Genomic DNA, 16,539 nt, shown 5'->3' on the forward strand with positions numbered 1-16,539 from the left:
CTACAAAGGGTGTTATGGTCTAAACGCTGTTGAACAAACGGTTGTTTCATTTAAGCCCAGAAGAACCCTGTTGTTAGGTCTGTCTCTAGCCTCCTTTTACAGATTGCAGAACCAAGGCTTGCAGTGGTTAAACCTCTCACCCCGGTGCCATAGCCAATCACAGCTGAGCAGAAAGATTCCATGTGCTAGCCTGCAGTGGTTCTCAAAGTGTGGTCCCTGATCAGCAGCACATGGAACCCTTGCTAGAAATGCAAATTATCAGGCCCCACCCCAGACCTACCAAATCAGAAACAGAATCAGACCTACAGAATCAGAGAGTGGGCTCCAGCAATCCTTGTTTTCAGAGCTCTCTGGGGTGATTCTGATGATGTAGCTCAAGTTTGAGAACCATGAGGCATAGCACGTCAAAGAGTTCTAGACTTCCTTGGAAAGAAAAAAAAAATGAATGCATTTAAAGTTGTTTGCAGCTAATCTCCCCCAACCAAATGATGCAGTTAAAGAGGGGAAACCATTCAGGAAAAGAAACTTTTCTTTTTCCAGAGGAGTTCAACATAATAGATTTTATTTCCCTTTCAGTGTGCCAAGCACAGTGCTAAGCACTTGACCTCAGTCATCTCTTTAAACCCTCAGTTGGTGGTAAGGATTAAGTGGGATTGTTTCTCACATTACACAGATGAGGAAAGAGAAGCCTAAATTAGTTAAGGAGTGGCCTACTATTCAATGTGTAGTGACTGATGGAGCCTGTCCCCAGAACTGATTGATAAAGAGAACACACGTGAATCACAGCTACCTGTCCCATGACTTGGGACCTTGAAATGGCTGCCATGTGCAAATGATGGCATTCAAAATATGGCACGTTAGTGCACTGAGTGTTTTAACCTGAGGGAGTTTGAGAAAATAGCAAGTGCCCTCCTTTGACCTGGAAGAAGGAAGCATCCTTATCTCCAAAGACAAAGGTACTCCGAGAAGAATCTGAACAAACAGGCCTTTCTTAAGATCCCCCAGTTTACTACACTTAACCTCATACTCCTTGACCTATCATATTTCTACATGACCGTCCACACTATTCATCATACCTAATACAGAAATACTCAGATTTAACCGTTTTTTCCGGTCTTCATTTTCTTATGCAGACTCCCATGTCTCGTGTTAAAAAAAAAAAAAATTCATCTGAGTAAATGTGAAGATCAAATTGGCTTTGTTCAACAATTCATGAATTCATCTAAGCATCCAGCAAACAGGAAGGGGCTCTGTTGATCTGCAGGAAGGGAAAGGTTTTTAAAGCAAAGAGGAAACAGAAAACGGGACTTACTAGTGAAGAAGGCATTGTTTTAGGCAAAGTTGCCCTCCTGAGGGGACGGAGGGGGTCTATCAGTGGACTACATACTAGTGCTGACCAGAAAACCCCAGGCTGGCTGGTTACAGGTCACATTACTTAGGGAGACTGAAATTGCAGTAAGGTCAGGCATTAAGTCTTGGTTTTCTGACATGGGGTCTTAATGTAAGTGACTCCACTTGGGGCATATGGTTTTCTTTTTAATCATACATATAACTTATAGTAAATAAATGTGTATGTTCTTCTTTTGCTAATCTGTCTTTGTCAGTTAAATTTTCAGACCCAGCCAGGGACCCTAAGAAGATTAAGGAAAATTTTTTTCTTCCCCTACACAGTTTTTTGAAGATATGTATGATTTTTAAATATTTATATACACACACACATATATATGTATATGTGTGTGTGAATATAGATGTATATATACGTACATATGTATATATACACACACACATGTATATATGAAAGCTACTTAAGTCTTTTAGTAACCTATGTGCTGTATGTATCTCAGACCATAATTATTTACATTACTACATCCAGGAGTTCTTAATTTGATTCTTTTAAGGAGATGAGGATGGAAAGAATTTATTTTTCAGATATTTGCCCCTCCCAGCAGATAAGTGCCTCATTAGTGCTCCTCAGAACACTAATACCTCTACCTTATAGTCAATAAGTACCCGCCTATAGAAAAGTATTAATCAGGACTTCTTTAGACTTTAGTTTTTTGGGGAAAAAAAAACCAACTAGGTACAATGTACTCTATGGAAGGAACATAATATTTTCTTTCAACCAATGAAAATAGACAAGAAATATCCTCAGTAGGGAAGCCTGTCTCAATACTTAATATTGATAGATTAATAAACACATGGTTTTTACACTTAGTCTTAAGGCCATAGATAGCACATAACTGCTCTGAAATGATAGTGTGTCCGAAACATGTAATGAAGTGTGTGGGTTGAGCTAATATGGCTTTCCCAGGTGGGAGGCCAACGTGCTCTTTCTACTAAGGATTTCCCTGATGACACTTTGCTGGCTCCTCTCCTCTTCTGTAGATCTTCTTCTCCCAAGTACCTAAAAGGGCGGATGATCCTCTTAACTCTGTGAAATATAAAAAGGAGCCTAGTTTTTGGATACTCCCCCAAGCCAGGTCGCCAGGATATTGTTTGCAAATAAAGAAAGGGTTTGTACTACATGGTATTTAGGGTAAAATCTTTACAAGAGAGCTCTTTCTTGAAAAGTCTGAAATACACATAGTTGGTTAAGGGCATAGGTTTGGAGTTAAACAGAAATTATCTTTAACTTTGGATTTGCTACTCAAAAAATGGCACTATAAGCCAGTCTTAAACCCACTGAGCATTAAGCCACAGCTTCCTTATCTGAAAAGTGGGGATGATAACACCTACCTTGCAGGGCCATTGTGAGAAATAATTACGAGGAATATTTTTAGAATGTGAGTGAGTGTATACCTGTCTTCTGGTTAAACCTTCAGTGGCTTCCTACCTCATTTCAAATAATTTCCAAATTCCTTCCATAGCTTATAAGCCCCCTATGTGACCTGCCACTTCACTGAGCTGTGGATGTTCCCTGAAAATACCAGGCACACAATCCTCGGGGCCTTTGCACTTGCAGCTCCCTCTCTGGACTGCTCTTCTGTGAGCTCTTTATGCATGTGCACACACGTTCACATTACCACAGCCAAAAATAGGGTCAGAGGCCTTGTTAATAATCACCATCAAGTTAAATTTCAGGGTTTTAAAAGATATATAACTTGAAAAGTCAGGAAAGGTGTTATGCTTTTCCCTTGCTGCTTTTCAGTAGCCTTCATCGACTCTTCTAAGCCAGGTCACTTGGAATGTTGAGGATATTCTTTCTTTCTTTCTTTCTTTCTTTCTTTCTTTCTTTCTTTCTTCCTTTCTTCCTTTCTTCCTTTCTTCCTTTCTTCCTTTCTTCCTTTTTTAATTTAAGTAATCTCTACATCCAACATGGGGCTCGAACTCACAACCCTTAGGTGAAGAGTTGTGTACTTTTCTGACTGAGCCAACCAGGTGCCCCGACATTCTTTGTTTCTGAAGAAAGGAAAAAATGAAATGGTTGGGAGAAAAAATGGAAAAAGTGAAATGATTAAAATTTTCCACTTGATATCAGAAAAAGAGTTCACTGTATCTCCATCATTGCTGAAATGAGCAAGTTACATGCTCATGGATGGTTATTGAGGGGGAGACATTTTCATTTCTGTTCCTATATAATTTAGAACAACAGGTCTGGCACCTTGTGCAGCTTTCCAAATAACTTCCTGGATTGCCCTCTCACCATCTGAGAGCACCATCCACCCCGTCAGGGAGGTGCAGGGCAGGGGCTCCTAACCCCAACAGTATCTCCTTGGGTCACTACTCACCAACTGAAGAGGCTAGAAGCTAAAACTGTGTTCTGAGGGCTGAGCCTGTGTGCCTGATTTAGCCTGAGGCTGGCTTGTGCGGGGAACAAACATGACCTGACCTCCTTGTGCAAAAAACAAAATTTCACTGAGCCGCGCGTGCAGTAGTAATTTACAAACTCTGGGTTTCCTCCATACTTCGGCTCCCAGATTTGCATTCTGGAGCAGTGGAAGTAAGCACACAGTAGTACTATTGCTCATTGTGAAGAGATTCTCTCCGTGCCGCCATGGAGATGTGTCTCTGCTGCTTATTATCTGTGTCCTCTTGGGCAACTTGCTAACCTCAGGATCAGTTTACTCATCCATAATGTAGTGATGGTGTATTTACCTCCTTTGTTCTTGGATGATTAATTGTAACTGATAACTGGCAACATTAGTAATAGTTACTGGTACAATGTTATTAACAGTCAAGAAAAATTTACTGGGTTCAGATTATGCCTGAAGCACTCAAATGCCCAGAGGTAGCCTGTGAAATGGGCAGTTGTTACTGGTTGTTCTCCCTGCTTTTGGGGATGAAGAAACAGAGCTCAAATAAGCTTGTAACTGTCCAGCCACATCTGGATCTGGCCTGTCTGATCCTGAAACCAGTGTGAAATGCCCAGTGGTTTCTGGTGTCCATGAAATGATTTTTGTACTATTGACACATGTTTCTACCACATCCCAAAGTAAGCTGTGATGCAGAGATGCATACCACTAGATAGGATGAATGGAACAGGGGTTTAGCCTGAAGGGAGGGAAAGAAATATGTGAAGGACTTCAAATTACAGGCAAATTTAGCAGTCAGCCACTCTGTGGACAGCAAAAATGTTCCATAAAGTTGACAAAAGTGAGCTTCAGAGCTGCTACTTGTGATTCTAGTGGCCAAAGCAATGCAGAAAGGCTGTCATGGGACTGTCTGCCGGATCATAAAGGAAGCAACAGATCAGGAAAAACCATTTTACTTGGTACTAGGTCCTAGAAAACACTCTGACGTGATGTACGCAGCTGTGAAAAACACCCCTCCCAAATAACCTGTTAATAAGTACCATCTGTGCAGCTTGGGGATTCACAGGGAGGCCTCAAGACATACTGTAATAAAACCTAAAAAGTTTCCAGCGCCTTCTAACCCTAGTGATGGTTACTGGCATTCGGTGACAAGAAGAGCGGAGCCTCCAGATAGGACTGCTGAACAGTTACCTGGGCCCAGCCCTGACAGTGGCCCCCTCCCTTCTGGGCCTCAGAGCAGGTACGATTCAAATGTGTGCTTTGGTGGAGCCAGCAATCCCAGCTCTGCCCTGTCAGCTATTCTGTACTGGACCAGACGCTTCATTGCTGTGTCTTGACAGCCTCCTTTATAACATAGGAGTAAGAATAGTACCCTCCTCGTAGGAATGGTGGGAGGTGAATAAGGCAATGTGTCTGAAGTGCACGTAGCATCGCCTGGCGCTCAGTAAGCATATCTGCTAGTAAAAGCTGGCTCAGGGGCACAGAGGCAGTACTCTGTGTATTTGGTGCCACAGACGCCTTGGGGGTTGCTTATCAACATACCAAAACTGTATATATCCATCTTGGTTTCTGGTTGAGCATTAGATAGGCGGAGCAAAGGTTTATATTCAGTTTAAACAGTTTAACCTAGTAGGGACAGCTGTCTAAAGAATCAAAGGCCATGGAAAGGAATACAAAAGCTGCGAATGCTCTTAATGTTACGTGACCAGTCTCTTCACAAGGTAATAGTGCATAGCAACGGTCTGGGTTGGAACAGCCATGACCAGTGTCTTCCTGCTCCTCTGTAGAATGTGAGCTGAGAAGCCCCAGTGTCTATCGTCTCACAGGGTCTATAAATTAGAAGGGAGATTAACAAATGCAGTGAACATTCTGGATCCTTCCAGGGGGAAACCATACCCATGAGGGTAAAAAAAAACTTCTGGACCCATCTGTTATAGCAGGTCTATAAATCATTTCTGCTGACAGAATGTCATCACCAAGGGCTTTAGTTCTAACTTGAAACCAAGTAAAAAAATTGTGATTCTGAGAGAGGAAGCGTTTGTGCAGAATCAGAAAGGCTCTGCTACCTCTAGCCAATTCCTCTGGAATAAAGAGCTGAAATAAATAGGCCATGTGGCATCACTTGGGCTCTGAAGTTCCAGGATCTTGATAGAAAGCACTAGCTCCTGGTTAACTATTCCAGACTCCACCTGTGTCCCTAGTCTGTCGTCTGTTTTCATGCCAGTGGTTTATAATGTTATTGAAGTTTGATAAGACCTCTAGTGGCGTGTCGGTAACTCAGATGTCACTTGTCTCTCTCCAACTTTAACAGAGCCCTTTTCTCTTCCTGTCAGTTCTTATCAAACCAGGAAACAAGGACAGTGAGCCCCAAGTTTCCCCAAAGGTGGAGCCTGCAAATGCAGGGTTCGTTTACTGACCGTCCAGAAATCTGCTGGTAATAGGCACAAATTAAAAATCACCTTTGTTGCACAAGATTTGTTGATTTGTTTCCAGTACTTTATAGCCCCATGTGGTTCTCATGGCTACCATGTGTAGCTGTGCCCGCCTGGCACATTTGCATCATCACTAAAGTCTATTGGACAGCATTGATCTAGTGTAAAGCCTTGCAGAATTGGCAGCACATTTAAATGAGATGGTATTTGTGAAATGTCTTTCACAATAGCCCCAAATTAAATAGTACTAGCTGTTTTCTAATGACTACTACAATTTATTCAGCACTTAGCTTGTCCCAGGCACTTAGGCTTTCTCAATTGTGAGAGCCCTATAAGGTTGGGATCCATTTTCTTAATTTTACAGATGGGAAAAGTAAAGTTTGGTGAGGTTAGGCAGCACCACCACCCAGATTCTCCAGCAGATGCCTGCTGAGGAGACTGGCACTGGAGCCCAGGAACTGTGAACTACAAAGCCTGGACCCCAGCACCACCTCTAGAAAGAGAGTCCCCTTTCTAGAAAACAGGAGACTCCTGCTATGATGTGAATGTCTCCACCCATTACACCTCTCTTTATCTCCCCATCCAGTCACAAGCACAAAAGAGCCTCTGCACAGCTGTTTAAGTAAAGTGGTGTTGACACCTTGATTAGCCAGCCCCAAGTCCCTTTCCCTAGCTGGTGGTAAGACTTGACCATTCCCTGTTTGATGATGAGGCCCCACAGTAGAGAGTTGTAGCACTTGTAATGCTGGTGGGTAATGACGGTGGGCAAGAGGGCAGGAGAGCAAAGGTAAGAAAGAGCACAAATAGGGGCATCTGGGTGGAGCAGTGTCTGACTCTTGAGCTCAGCTCAGGTCTCAGGGTCCTGAGTTCAAACCCCATGTGTGCTCTGCATTGGCTGTGGTGCCTACTTAAAACAATAAATAAATAGACACACAAGTAAAATAAACTCAACCACCTGTTACCTGGAAGCCCCACTGAATACCTGCCTCCTCTTCAGAGTATTCAGTCTGCTGAGATTTCTGCCATTCCTCACATGAAGAAATGGGATTAAATTTTGTTTAACCAAAATACTTTTAGAATTGAAACAGGAAAAATATTTTAATGTACGTCATCTTGAAAGTGACCTGAATCTTTGAAAGACAGGTTGTGATATTAAGTAATGTTGAAGTGGCATATGTTAATAGGGGGAAATATGCTAAAAACAGTGTTGAGACACACAGCTTTTAAATATACTCTAGCCTCGATGAAATGGCAGAAGTGCCTCAGGAAGCCCATCGGAGCACCGAGCAGGGATCCTTGAGGCAGAAAAAGGTTTTTGCCTGTAGTGATTCCAGCCAGAGTGATTCTTCGCACCTCTCAAATAAAATGCCTCACCCTGGTCCCCTGCCTGTTCACAGTTCCACAAAAGGAGTTCCTGTGCCTTTCACCCTGTCTCTCCCAGGGGCCTAAGGAAAGAATGAGGTTGGGCTGGAAGAGTTAACTAGTCCTTGAGCTCTAAAGTGTGGCTGTGTTGAATTTTAGGAGTCCTGTGAGAACTGAAATTCTGAGCTCCCTGGAGGAAGTTCTGTTCTGGTTTGTCTCCTTACCAGAGAATCCCATCACCATTTGTTAACTGCCAAAAGGATTTGCAAAGGAGAACGAGACCAGCTTCCTTTGATGACCCACCCCCCTGCCATGCCCAAGTCTGGAGGGCGGTTTTCCTGACAAGGAGACGGAGAATATTACTGCCTCAGCTAGGTCACAGGGCCACAACCCTAGTTGTGGTCAGTAACTCTCCTTGTGACTCTGTGTGAAATTTAACACAGCTGGTAGGGGAAAAAAAGAATGGAGATTGTGTACTTAAACTCACCCTGAGGGCCAGGTTCTTCTGTGTGTTCCTGGGAGTGGAGAGAAACCTAAATAGATTAGGTTTCCTTCCATGATTGCTGCATACTCAGATTTGTTCTGATTTTTATGGGGAGTTTGAACATGTTTAGTCCAAGAATCTTGTGGACAGAGTGGACAACATTATTGTGAACTTTGTTGGGAACCTTGTCTTTAGCATGGGTCAGGGCTCCTTGGAGCTCCCACAGAGAATTTCTCTCTGGCAACTGCTTCTCCTAACAACCAATGTGTTTTTATCTGTGAACTGTATGGGTTCCTAGTCAATGGTGTTTTCTCCCTTTTTGCTTTGGTTGCTAGGGAGCCCAGAGCCAAATTAGTATCCTGTTTTAACTGTTTGGGATCTTATGGTAAGCCTTTTTGGAGCTATCTTTTGTTTTGACCTTACTCTACTTTTCTACCTTATTTTTCTTTTCTTTGTCCAGATTCTTATCCTGGTTTGGAAATGATTTCCTTGTAGTGGCATTCAAACAGTGCTCCTGGTCCAGTGGGTATTCCTGGGAGGTACCTCAAAGCCACACCCAAACTCTGAGATGAGCTTGTATGAATTATAAAAAGGAGCCTGTCTGCCAGGCAGACAGCCCCATTGCAGTGCCCTTGTATTTGTACATCTGTCTATGGCAGCCTTCCAGGGACTGACCCTGATGGATTCTGGGCTTGGTACAACCCCCTCAACCTGAGTAATTTCTTGTTTATCTGTTTTATCTGTTGGCCTACTGAAAAATGTTTTATTTGAAACAGGATATCGTGTGTTCATTTATTTTCGAGCGCAGGACTTTAGTTTCAGGGTGCCTTTGATGTGCTAGGCACTCGGAACACAAATGTGAACCAGAATGTCTCAAGGACCCTGCCATGTGGAAGTTACACTCTGGTGTGAAAGCCACACGATAAGTCAATAAACGAAGAAATAAAAATAATTGCAGATTGTGATTGGTGCAATTGAGGATATAATCAGGATACTGTAATAGAGAATAAAATGAGAGCCTTTTTTAAGGAGGTGTTAGGGAAATCCCCTCTGAAGACAGGTGAGGCGAGGTCTGCAGGATAAAGAGGCTCTACTTATGCCTAGGGCAGTAGGAAGGGACTTCCTAGGTAGTGGAAGCTGCAAGTGCAAATGCCCTGAGGCTAGAAAGAGCTAGGGAGGAGTTCAAGGAAAAGAGTTCCCATGGATTGAGTGAAGCAGAAGAAAACAACAGAAAGTGGCATGATAAACAGTCTGAAGGACCCAGATTGTCTAGGAACTTTGAGACCCTGGTAAGGAGTACGGTTTTATCCTAAATAATGAAGGAACCCATTGAATGGATTTAACGCACTGATGAAAAGTTCAAAGAGTCAATCTGGCTGCTGTGGGAAGAAAGAAGAGAAGCGGTAAGATCAGACCTTGGGTGCAATAATGATGGTTTGGACCGAAGTGGTGGTAAGATGGAGTAAAGTGGATATACATGAAATATGCAGGAGACTCGTTAATGGAAGTGAGAGAAGAAAGTCAAGAATACTCTGGTTCAATAAATCAGTAGATACTGAACAGGAAGAGGTGAAGAAGTCAAACGAATATAGGAGAATGTGTTCTGTTGTGCTAGGGGCTAGAAGGATCAGGTGAAATGGCCCAAGAGTGGGATGTTAGGAATTGAAATTTCAAGGCGGTAATGATAAGCTCTGGGGGTACTTCGTAACTGACAAAGAAGAAAAAAAACATTACAGTTACAGAGGCCAAGGAATTGAAAGTTCCACCTCAAAATAAGTTGAAAAACTATTCTTATCATGTGTGTTTCATGGATCACTTCAGATCCTTATTTAGAATAGGATAGAGTGCACATAAATAATAACTATGGTGGCTGGTTCATTGTGGGTCTACTCTGTAAATACCATTTTAGGACATACTTTTGAATGTTGTGCACCAGAATTCTGTACTACCATAAAGATACTGCTTGGGGAGTATTTGAAAATGTGTGAATTCTCCTATTTTAATTAGTTGCTGATTCTTGTTTCTCAATCAGTAATGACACAAGACTCCCTACCACTTTGTAGGTCAAGTTTAATACGTTTTGTGTGGCATACAGTACCCTTCTGATCTAGCCTTATTATGTGTCCAGTCTCATCCACTGCTACTCTTGTGAGGTAGTCTAACCACACCAACTCCTCAGAAGTTCCCACTGTCGGATCAAGCCTACATGTCCTTGCAAATGCTGCTCTCTGCTCCTCATGGATAACTTCTACCCATGCTCTAAGACCTATATAAAGTGTAATCTTCTGGGTCAAGCCTTTTCAAAAAGGTCGCACCATTCAAAGTGCTATCATTGTGGGTCATGTATTGGCAATATCATGTTGTTAGTAATTTGCTGCCACAAATGTAAATTTGAACCATACATTATGGATAGTAGCTACAGCTTGCTGAATTGTAATTGTGTGTCAAGTACTTTATGTTTATCAACTCCTTTAATTCCTACAAGCCTGAAAGGTATGTGTAAATACCTCCATTTATTAGATAAGGATTCTGAGACTTAGAAAGGGCTTTTCTAGGAGTTGATAAAAAATAAATGGCAGAACTGGGTTTTGAGTCCAAAAGCAAAGGTCATCCCATGCCCTCATTCTTTGTATTTTTCATTGCTATGTGTGCAGTGCTTAGCATGTACCTGGCATGGAATTGAAATGGGTATGATATTCTTCTCCTGTCAGAAGACCACCCAAACAAATTTGAAGTCTGACTTTGTACAAGGCCCCTGGGACTCCAAATTCTGACACTTTATGGTGTCCCAGTATCTTGACATTGGATTTACCTTGATGAATGTCTCTGCTTCCCTAAAATTTAGAGAGCTCTGTTTTGATTGGTGAAATCTGAACTACCCTTAAAGTCTTAATCCTATAATTGCTCTTTATTTGTTTTAAGTCACTGCCCTGATCCATGTTTGGCAGACAGGTTCCCTATTGTTTGCTCTGTGATTATCTAAGAGGACAAGTTCTTTAGATCATGATGAGAAGGACATGTGGATTTGTTGACACATGGGTGCCAAGGCTTGGTGCAATGCAATCAGAGGGCAGAAGGTATCTGGGTTCATTTCCTGAATATTCTTTTACTTTCATTGTTATAAAATTTTCCTGCCGCTCATAAGCACAATGACGCTTTCTTGCTAAAGACCAGGGATCCTTTGCCAAGTGTATTATAGCTGCCCTTGGGCCCCTGCATGTGGCTAACGTTCCTTCTTGATTCAGATTTTGATTCTGTAGGTTTCAAACATAGTTTCTGGTGTCAAAGGCCATAACAGTGCTTCTCAAACTTTAGCGTGCATTAGAATCACCTGGAGGCGTTGTTGGAACACAGATTTCTGAGCTCTACCCCTGGAGACTCTGATTCAATCCATGTGGGCTGGAGCCCTAGACTCTACAGTTGATGCTGTTGGTCCAAGGACTACACTTTGCGTAGCTCAAAACCCTGCTCAAGCTCTGGTTTACTGGACACCAAATGAGGTTGGACGTAAAAGCAAAAATTTCAGCAGTTTTCTGAGTAAGCATATGAATGCTGAATTGTGTAGACAAAAAAGAAAAAAAAACATAGACTAAAAAAATTATCTCCTGGTTTTTTACATTATATTAAATACAGACAATGGTACCTCTTTTGTGGAGGGAGACCAGTTGGCTAGAATCTGGGAGTCCTTCTTCCTTCTCTGAGTTCTTCTTGAATGTCCTAGAGAAACTTTATTCTCTGTGATCAGTCTTTCAATATAAAAGTGAATGCAAAGAGTTTTCAAGATGAAAATACTCCATGATAAGAAATGTGGTCATTAAGGTTTAGGATGCAAAAGCGTGATTTCTCATTTTCCCTCATTTAGAGGCTAAAAGGTACTTGCATTTTTATTAGATTCAAAGTGGTATGAGTCATACAGATCAACAAATTTCTTTTTAACAGGAATCCTTTGTGTTTGAACCCAACTGCCTCTTCAAAGTGGATGAATTTGGCTTCTTTCTGACCTGGAGAAGTGAAGGCAAGGTATGGCCCAAGAACAGCAAGTTGTTCTTTCCTGCTCTCTGGCTTAAACTACTTTATTTCTCAACAAGCAGGCAGAATGCCTCTTGAGCATGGACCCTATGCTTATTCATTACTTCAAGATTTTAAAAACGTACTTCCATGTGCTGGGCATTGGGGATACAGTGCTGATCAAGGACAATATCTTAGACCTCATAGATTCTAGTCTAGGAGAAAAAGCAGGCATTACAAAAAAAAGTAGAAGTCATTGAGTGCTGTGAAAGAGAAGGTCAGGTTGTTACAAGAGTTGAAAACAGGCAGATCTGATTTAATCTTGGGAATTAGGAAGGTTTCCTTGAAGAGATATTCAAGCTGAGTCTCAAAAGCACATTAAGAGGATGGTCATCTTGTTATACCCCAGGACTTCACTCAATACACAGCACAGTGCACACATTTAATGAATCTTTGAACTGAATTTAACACAGTAGAATTGGAATTCTATAAAAGCATTATTCCCACTTAATATTTCATGTACACACATATATTTAATGATATATATATACACACACACACACACACACACACCAGTAATATAGTATTACATGCATAAAGGTAACAGCACTTTTATTATAAAAGTAATGATAAATAATTATGCAGACTTATGTTCATATATATGAACATATACATATATATGTATATTTGAATGGAATATATTGAAATTGAATGGTCTTGACTATTTCTGATCATTGGATATTGCAATTACTATCCTTTATTTTTCATTCCCCCTCTACCTTACTGTCATTGGTGTTGCCTTCATCATCATATACCTCATCTGTGCCACAAGTCTGGCAGGATTTTGCCTCACTGCTGTATTATATTCTCTCTTTTCAGGAAGGACAAGTTCTAGAATGCTCCCTCATCAACAGTATTCGATTGGGAGCCACCCCAAAGGTACCTGTGATTGGTGTTTGCTGTTCTTCTAAACACAGATTTCCTTAGGTTGGAGAAGGTTTCTAGAATGCTATTTTAAACTGTTATTGCCCAAACTCATCAGCTGGGAGTTAAGAAAACACACAGTTCAGAAATCTTTTCATCTATGGAGTGCCTAGGTAGCTCAATGGGTTAAGCATCCGACTTCAGCTCAGGTCATAATCTCCCGGTTTGTGAGTTCCAGCCCCACGTTGGGCTCTGTGCTGACAGCTCAGAGCCTGGAGCCTATTTCAGATTCTGTGTCTCCCTGTCTCTCTGCCCCTCTCCCACTCATGCTCTGTGTCTTTCTCTCTCAAAAATAAATAAACATTTAAAAAAATTTTTTAAAGAAATCTTTTCATCTGTACCTTTTGGGTGGTTTGGATTGCATTACATTTAGTTATATTAGAAACGTTGTTCACCTTTCAAAGAGAAGATGCTTTCATGGTATCAGCATCAAAGAAACCGTTTCCTTAACTCAGAAATTAATTTGTCAAGGGCCCCCTCCCTCCGCTGCCATTTTTTTTTTTCTTTTCAGCAAACAGTGAGTCACTTCTGGTTTGTGGTTGATGTGGAAATTTAAATAGCTTGGGTAGTTTCATATTTGTGCACCTGTGCACGCAGACATTGGCTCACCTTGGAGGTTCAGTTTGCCTCTGAGAGAAAAAGATGACAGAGCATATAAATCAGTCTTCTTCACAGTGATTGATTTGTTTGAATAAGAAGCTGTTTGCCTAGTGGTGCTAGGAATTTAAAAGCTGGCTTTTTTCTAGAATATTAAAGCACAGTATTTATTCCCATTTTCATAATAGCCCTGCAGGTTTTTAGATGTTGAAAACAAAATTATGTTCCTCATTTTGTTCCTCTTTGTCTTTTTTAAAGCCGTCCTCTTTTTATGTTAGTTAAAATTTCTGTGTAACTATGTTGGCATTTCCTTCTGAGTTCTCCTGGAGGACAAAACGCTATTTTATTTGCTATTTAGGGTAAAATTACACTGTCATCATTCCAAATGAAGATGCCATGGCTTCTAGAGATGAGCATACTTTTTGTGTCCAGGTTACTTGACAGACTTAATCTTATTTTTTAATGACCCTTGATTGCTGGCCGTGGCAATGCCCATGTTTATTTTCATGAGACCTCAGTCACTGTCCTCTGCTGAGAGAACCCTTTAATCTTTGTGGACACAAGCAGGTCCCAGTCACAACCTTTCCATCCCATTTTCATATACCAGGCCCTGTAATAATTACAACCAAGAACCTAAAGACAGACCCTCACACCTAGTTTTCTAAATCAATAGTATTATAATACCTTTCTTACCAAATGAGTTCAAGTAATGTGTAGTGTTATAAGTTTTACCTCTACAAGCTTTAGAATAATGCTAGATATCTGGGCATTCTAGGTAAAAAGAAAACATTTGTCCTGTGTATTTTTACATCAGATGAGCAATGTTTCCTCCAGGCTTTGATCTAACAATTTTTTCCTGTGTGTATATATATGTCTATACAGGATCCCAAAATCCTGGCTGCTCTTGAAGCTGTTGGAAAGTCAGAGAATGATCTGGAAGGGCGAATAGTTTGTGTCTGCAGTGGCACAGATCTGGTGAACATCAGTTTCACATACATGGTGGCTGAAAATCCGGAAGTAACTAAGGTAGCCTCAGTGAAAGCACCTCTCTCCCTTTCCCCCCCAGATGTATATGGATGGTGTGCATAATCTTTATGTATAATGTCATTTTGATTTATATATTAAAAGTTGTATAGTAATTTAAGATTAAAAAAAAATCTATTTCCATTGCCTAGCTGAACATTGGTGTAGAAAATTCAGCAAGCACCATGCTTTTAGAGTATCACTTACATATACCAAGAATCCAAATACCTCTGTGGATATGTTGTAGGGAAAACTAGCCCAGGACCTCTCTCACACTAGAATGTGCACAGGAGTCACCTGGGAATTTGTTAAAATGCACATTCTGATTCGGTAAGTCTGAGATGGGGACAAAATTCTCCCTAACAGGTTCCCAGCTGATACCGATGATGCTGGTTGGAGAACCACATGAATAGCAGGGGACTAGATCAGCACTGCCCGGTAGAAATGTAAATCAAGCCACAGATATCATTTACATTTTCCTAGCAGCCACATTTAAAATTTTTTTTTCAACATTTATTTATTTTTGGGACAGAGAGAGAGAGACAGAGCCTAGCAGCCACATTTAAAGAGTAGGAAGGAACAGGTGAAATTAATTTCAATAAAATAGTTTATTCAGCACAGTGTACCCAAAATACCGTCATTTTAATGTGAAATCAAAATAAAACTTATTAATGACATATTTTACATTTTTTTATACCAGGTCTTCAAAATGTGATGTGTGTTTTCAATTCAGACCAGCTACATCTGAAGTGTTCAATAGCTGCATAAGGCTGATGGCTATCATAGTAGATAGTTCAGGTCTAGACGGTAAAGATATTCAAGCTCCAATCCCTGCCCCTATAAGTTATTGAAGTATTGGATCATGATCCATCTTTTAATACCATACCTAGCATACCATTGCCCTGGCAAGCAAGTCTGAAAGAGATTTTGTCCCAAGTAGAAAGCCTCAAACATAAATCAGTTTGCTGCAAGTCATTTGTTTTCAGGGTGGTTTTACCTCTGAACAGAGAGAGCTCTCATTATCTTTCTGTAGTAGGTGTGAAGAGGCCTTAGCCTTGATTCTCCCATTGCAGAGACCTGAGTTTGGGGGCTAAGGGAGGCGTTTCATTTTCCCACTTAATCCTATAATGTAGGATTGAATAAGAAAGTCATCATTTAGAGCTGGGGGGGAATGTACAGATAAGATCATCTGACAAAACCAGACTTCGAAGACTTAACCCTGCACCCAGAGCTAACTGGTGGCAGAAGTGAGTTCTACAGACTCTGAGAGCCTATAGGCTCTCTACTCCCACTCACAAAGTATGGTCCACATTCCAGCAACGCAGCCTCACCTAGAAGGTCCTTACACTTTAGAGTCGCCAATCCACCCAGACCTGATCCAGAATCTTTGCTTTTTTAACAAGATATATCCCCCCCCCCCCCGCCCCACCCCAGATGACTCAGATGTGTGGTGAAGTCTGAGGAGCTCCCAGGCTTAGGCTTTGGAGCCAGGAATGGTTGCTCCATGTTACAGGGAAGCCTTTGTTTCTGTCTTGTGGTGGTTTTGTGGGTTTTGTGCTGTTGTTCCAGGTTGCTTCACTTTGGGAGAACAGATATTGCAAAGCCTTCAAGTTCTTTTATTATCTTGCTTAGATCAACACCAGTTTGAATGGTTTCTTGAACCCTGCTGATGTCAACATACATTGTTCCCGCTTTTTGGCATTTACATCTGCATATTTTCTACAAAGGTCTCTTTTAGTGGCTATTTGCCATAGCAACATTCAATCCCAGAAGTCCATGTTGACCACCCACAAAGAAAAAGTCTCATTAATCAGATGCAGGTATTGAGCTGCCCAACATTTTGCAAAAAGACAGCTCTGTAGACCTGTGTTTCTTGGCTTTCATCAACCGGTCACAT

At 41.3% G+C, this 16,539-nt stretch overlaps 1 protein-coding gene across 1 annotated transcript in view; it reads left to right on the plus strand.

Moving 5' to 3' along the window:
* Positions 1–16,539, plus strand: part of PLCB4 (phospholipase C beta 4) — a 340,960-nt gene that overhangs the window by 187,638 nt on the left and 136,783 nt on the right. Inside the window, exons 5-7 of the mRNA XM_047069062.1 lie at positions 11,970–12,050; positions 12,918–12,977; positions 14,502–14,645. Coding sequence (XP_046925018.1) covers positions 11,970–12,050; positions 12,918–12,977; positions 14,502–14,645 — 285 coding nt within the window. The remainder of the gene's footprint in view (positions 1–11,969; positions 12,051–12,917; positions 12,978–14,501; positions 14,646–16,539) is intronic.

The sequence above is a fragment of the Lynx rufus genome, unplaced genomic scaffold (assembly GCF_022079265.1).
Source record: "Lynx rufus isolate CCGP_SWC_20201006 ecotype Redwood Valley unplaced genomic scaffold, mLynRuf1.p SCAF_8, whole genome shotgun sequence".
Classification (NCBI taxonomy): Eukaryota; Metazoa; Chordata; class Mammalia; order Carnivora; family Felidae; genus Lynx; species Lynx rufus.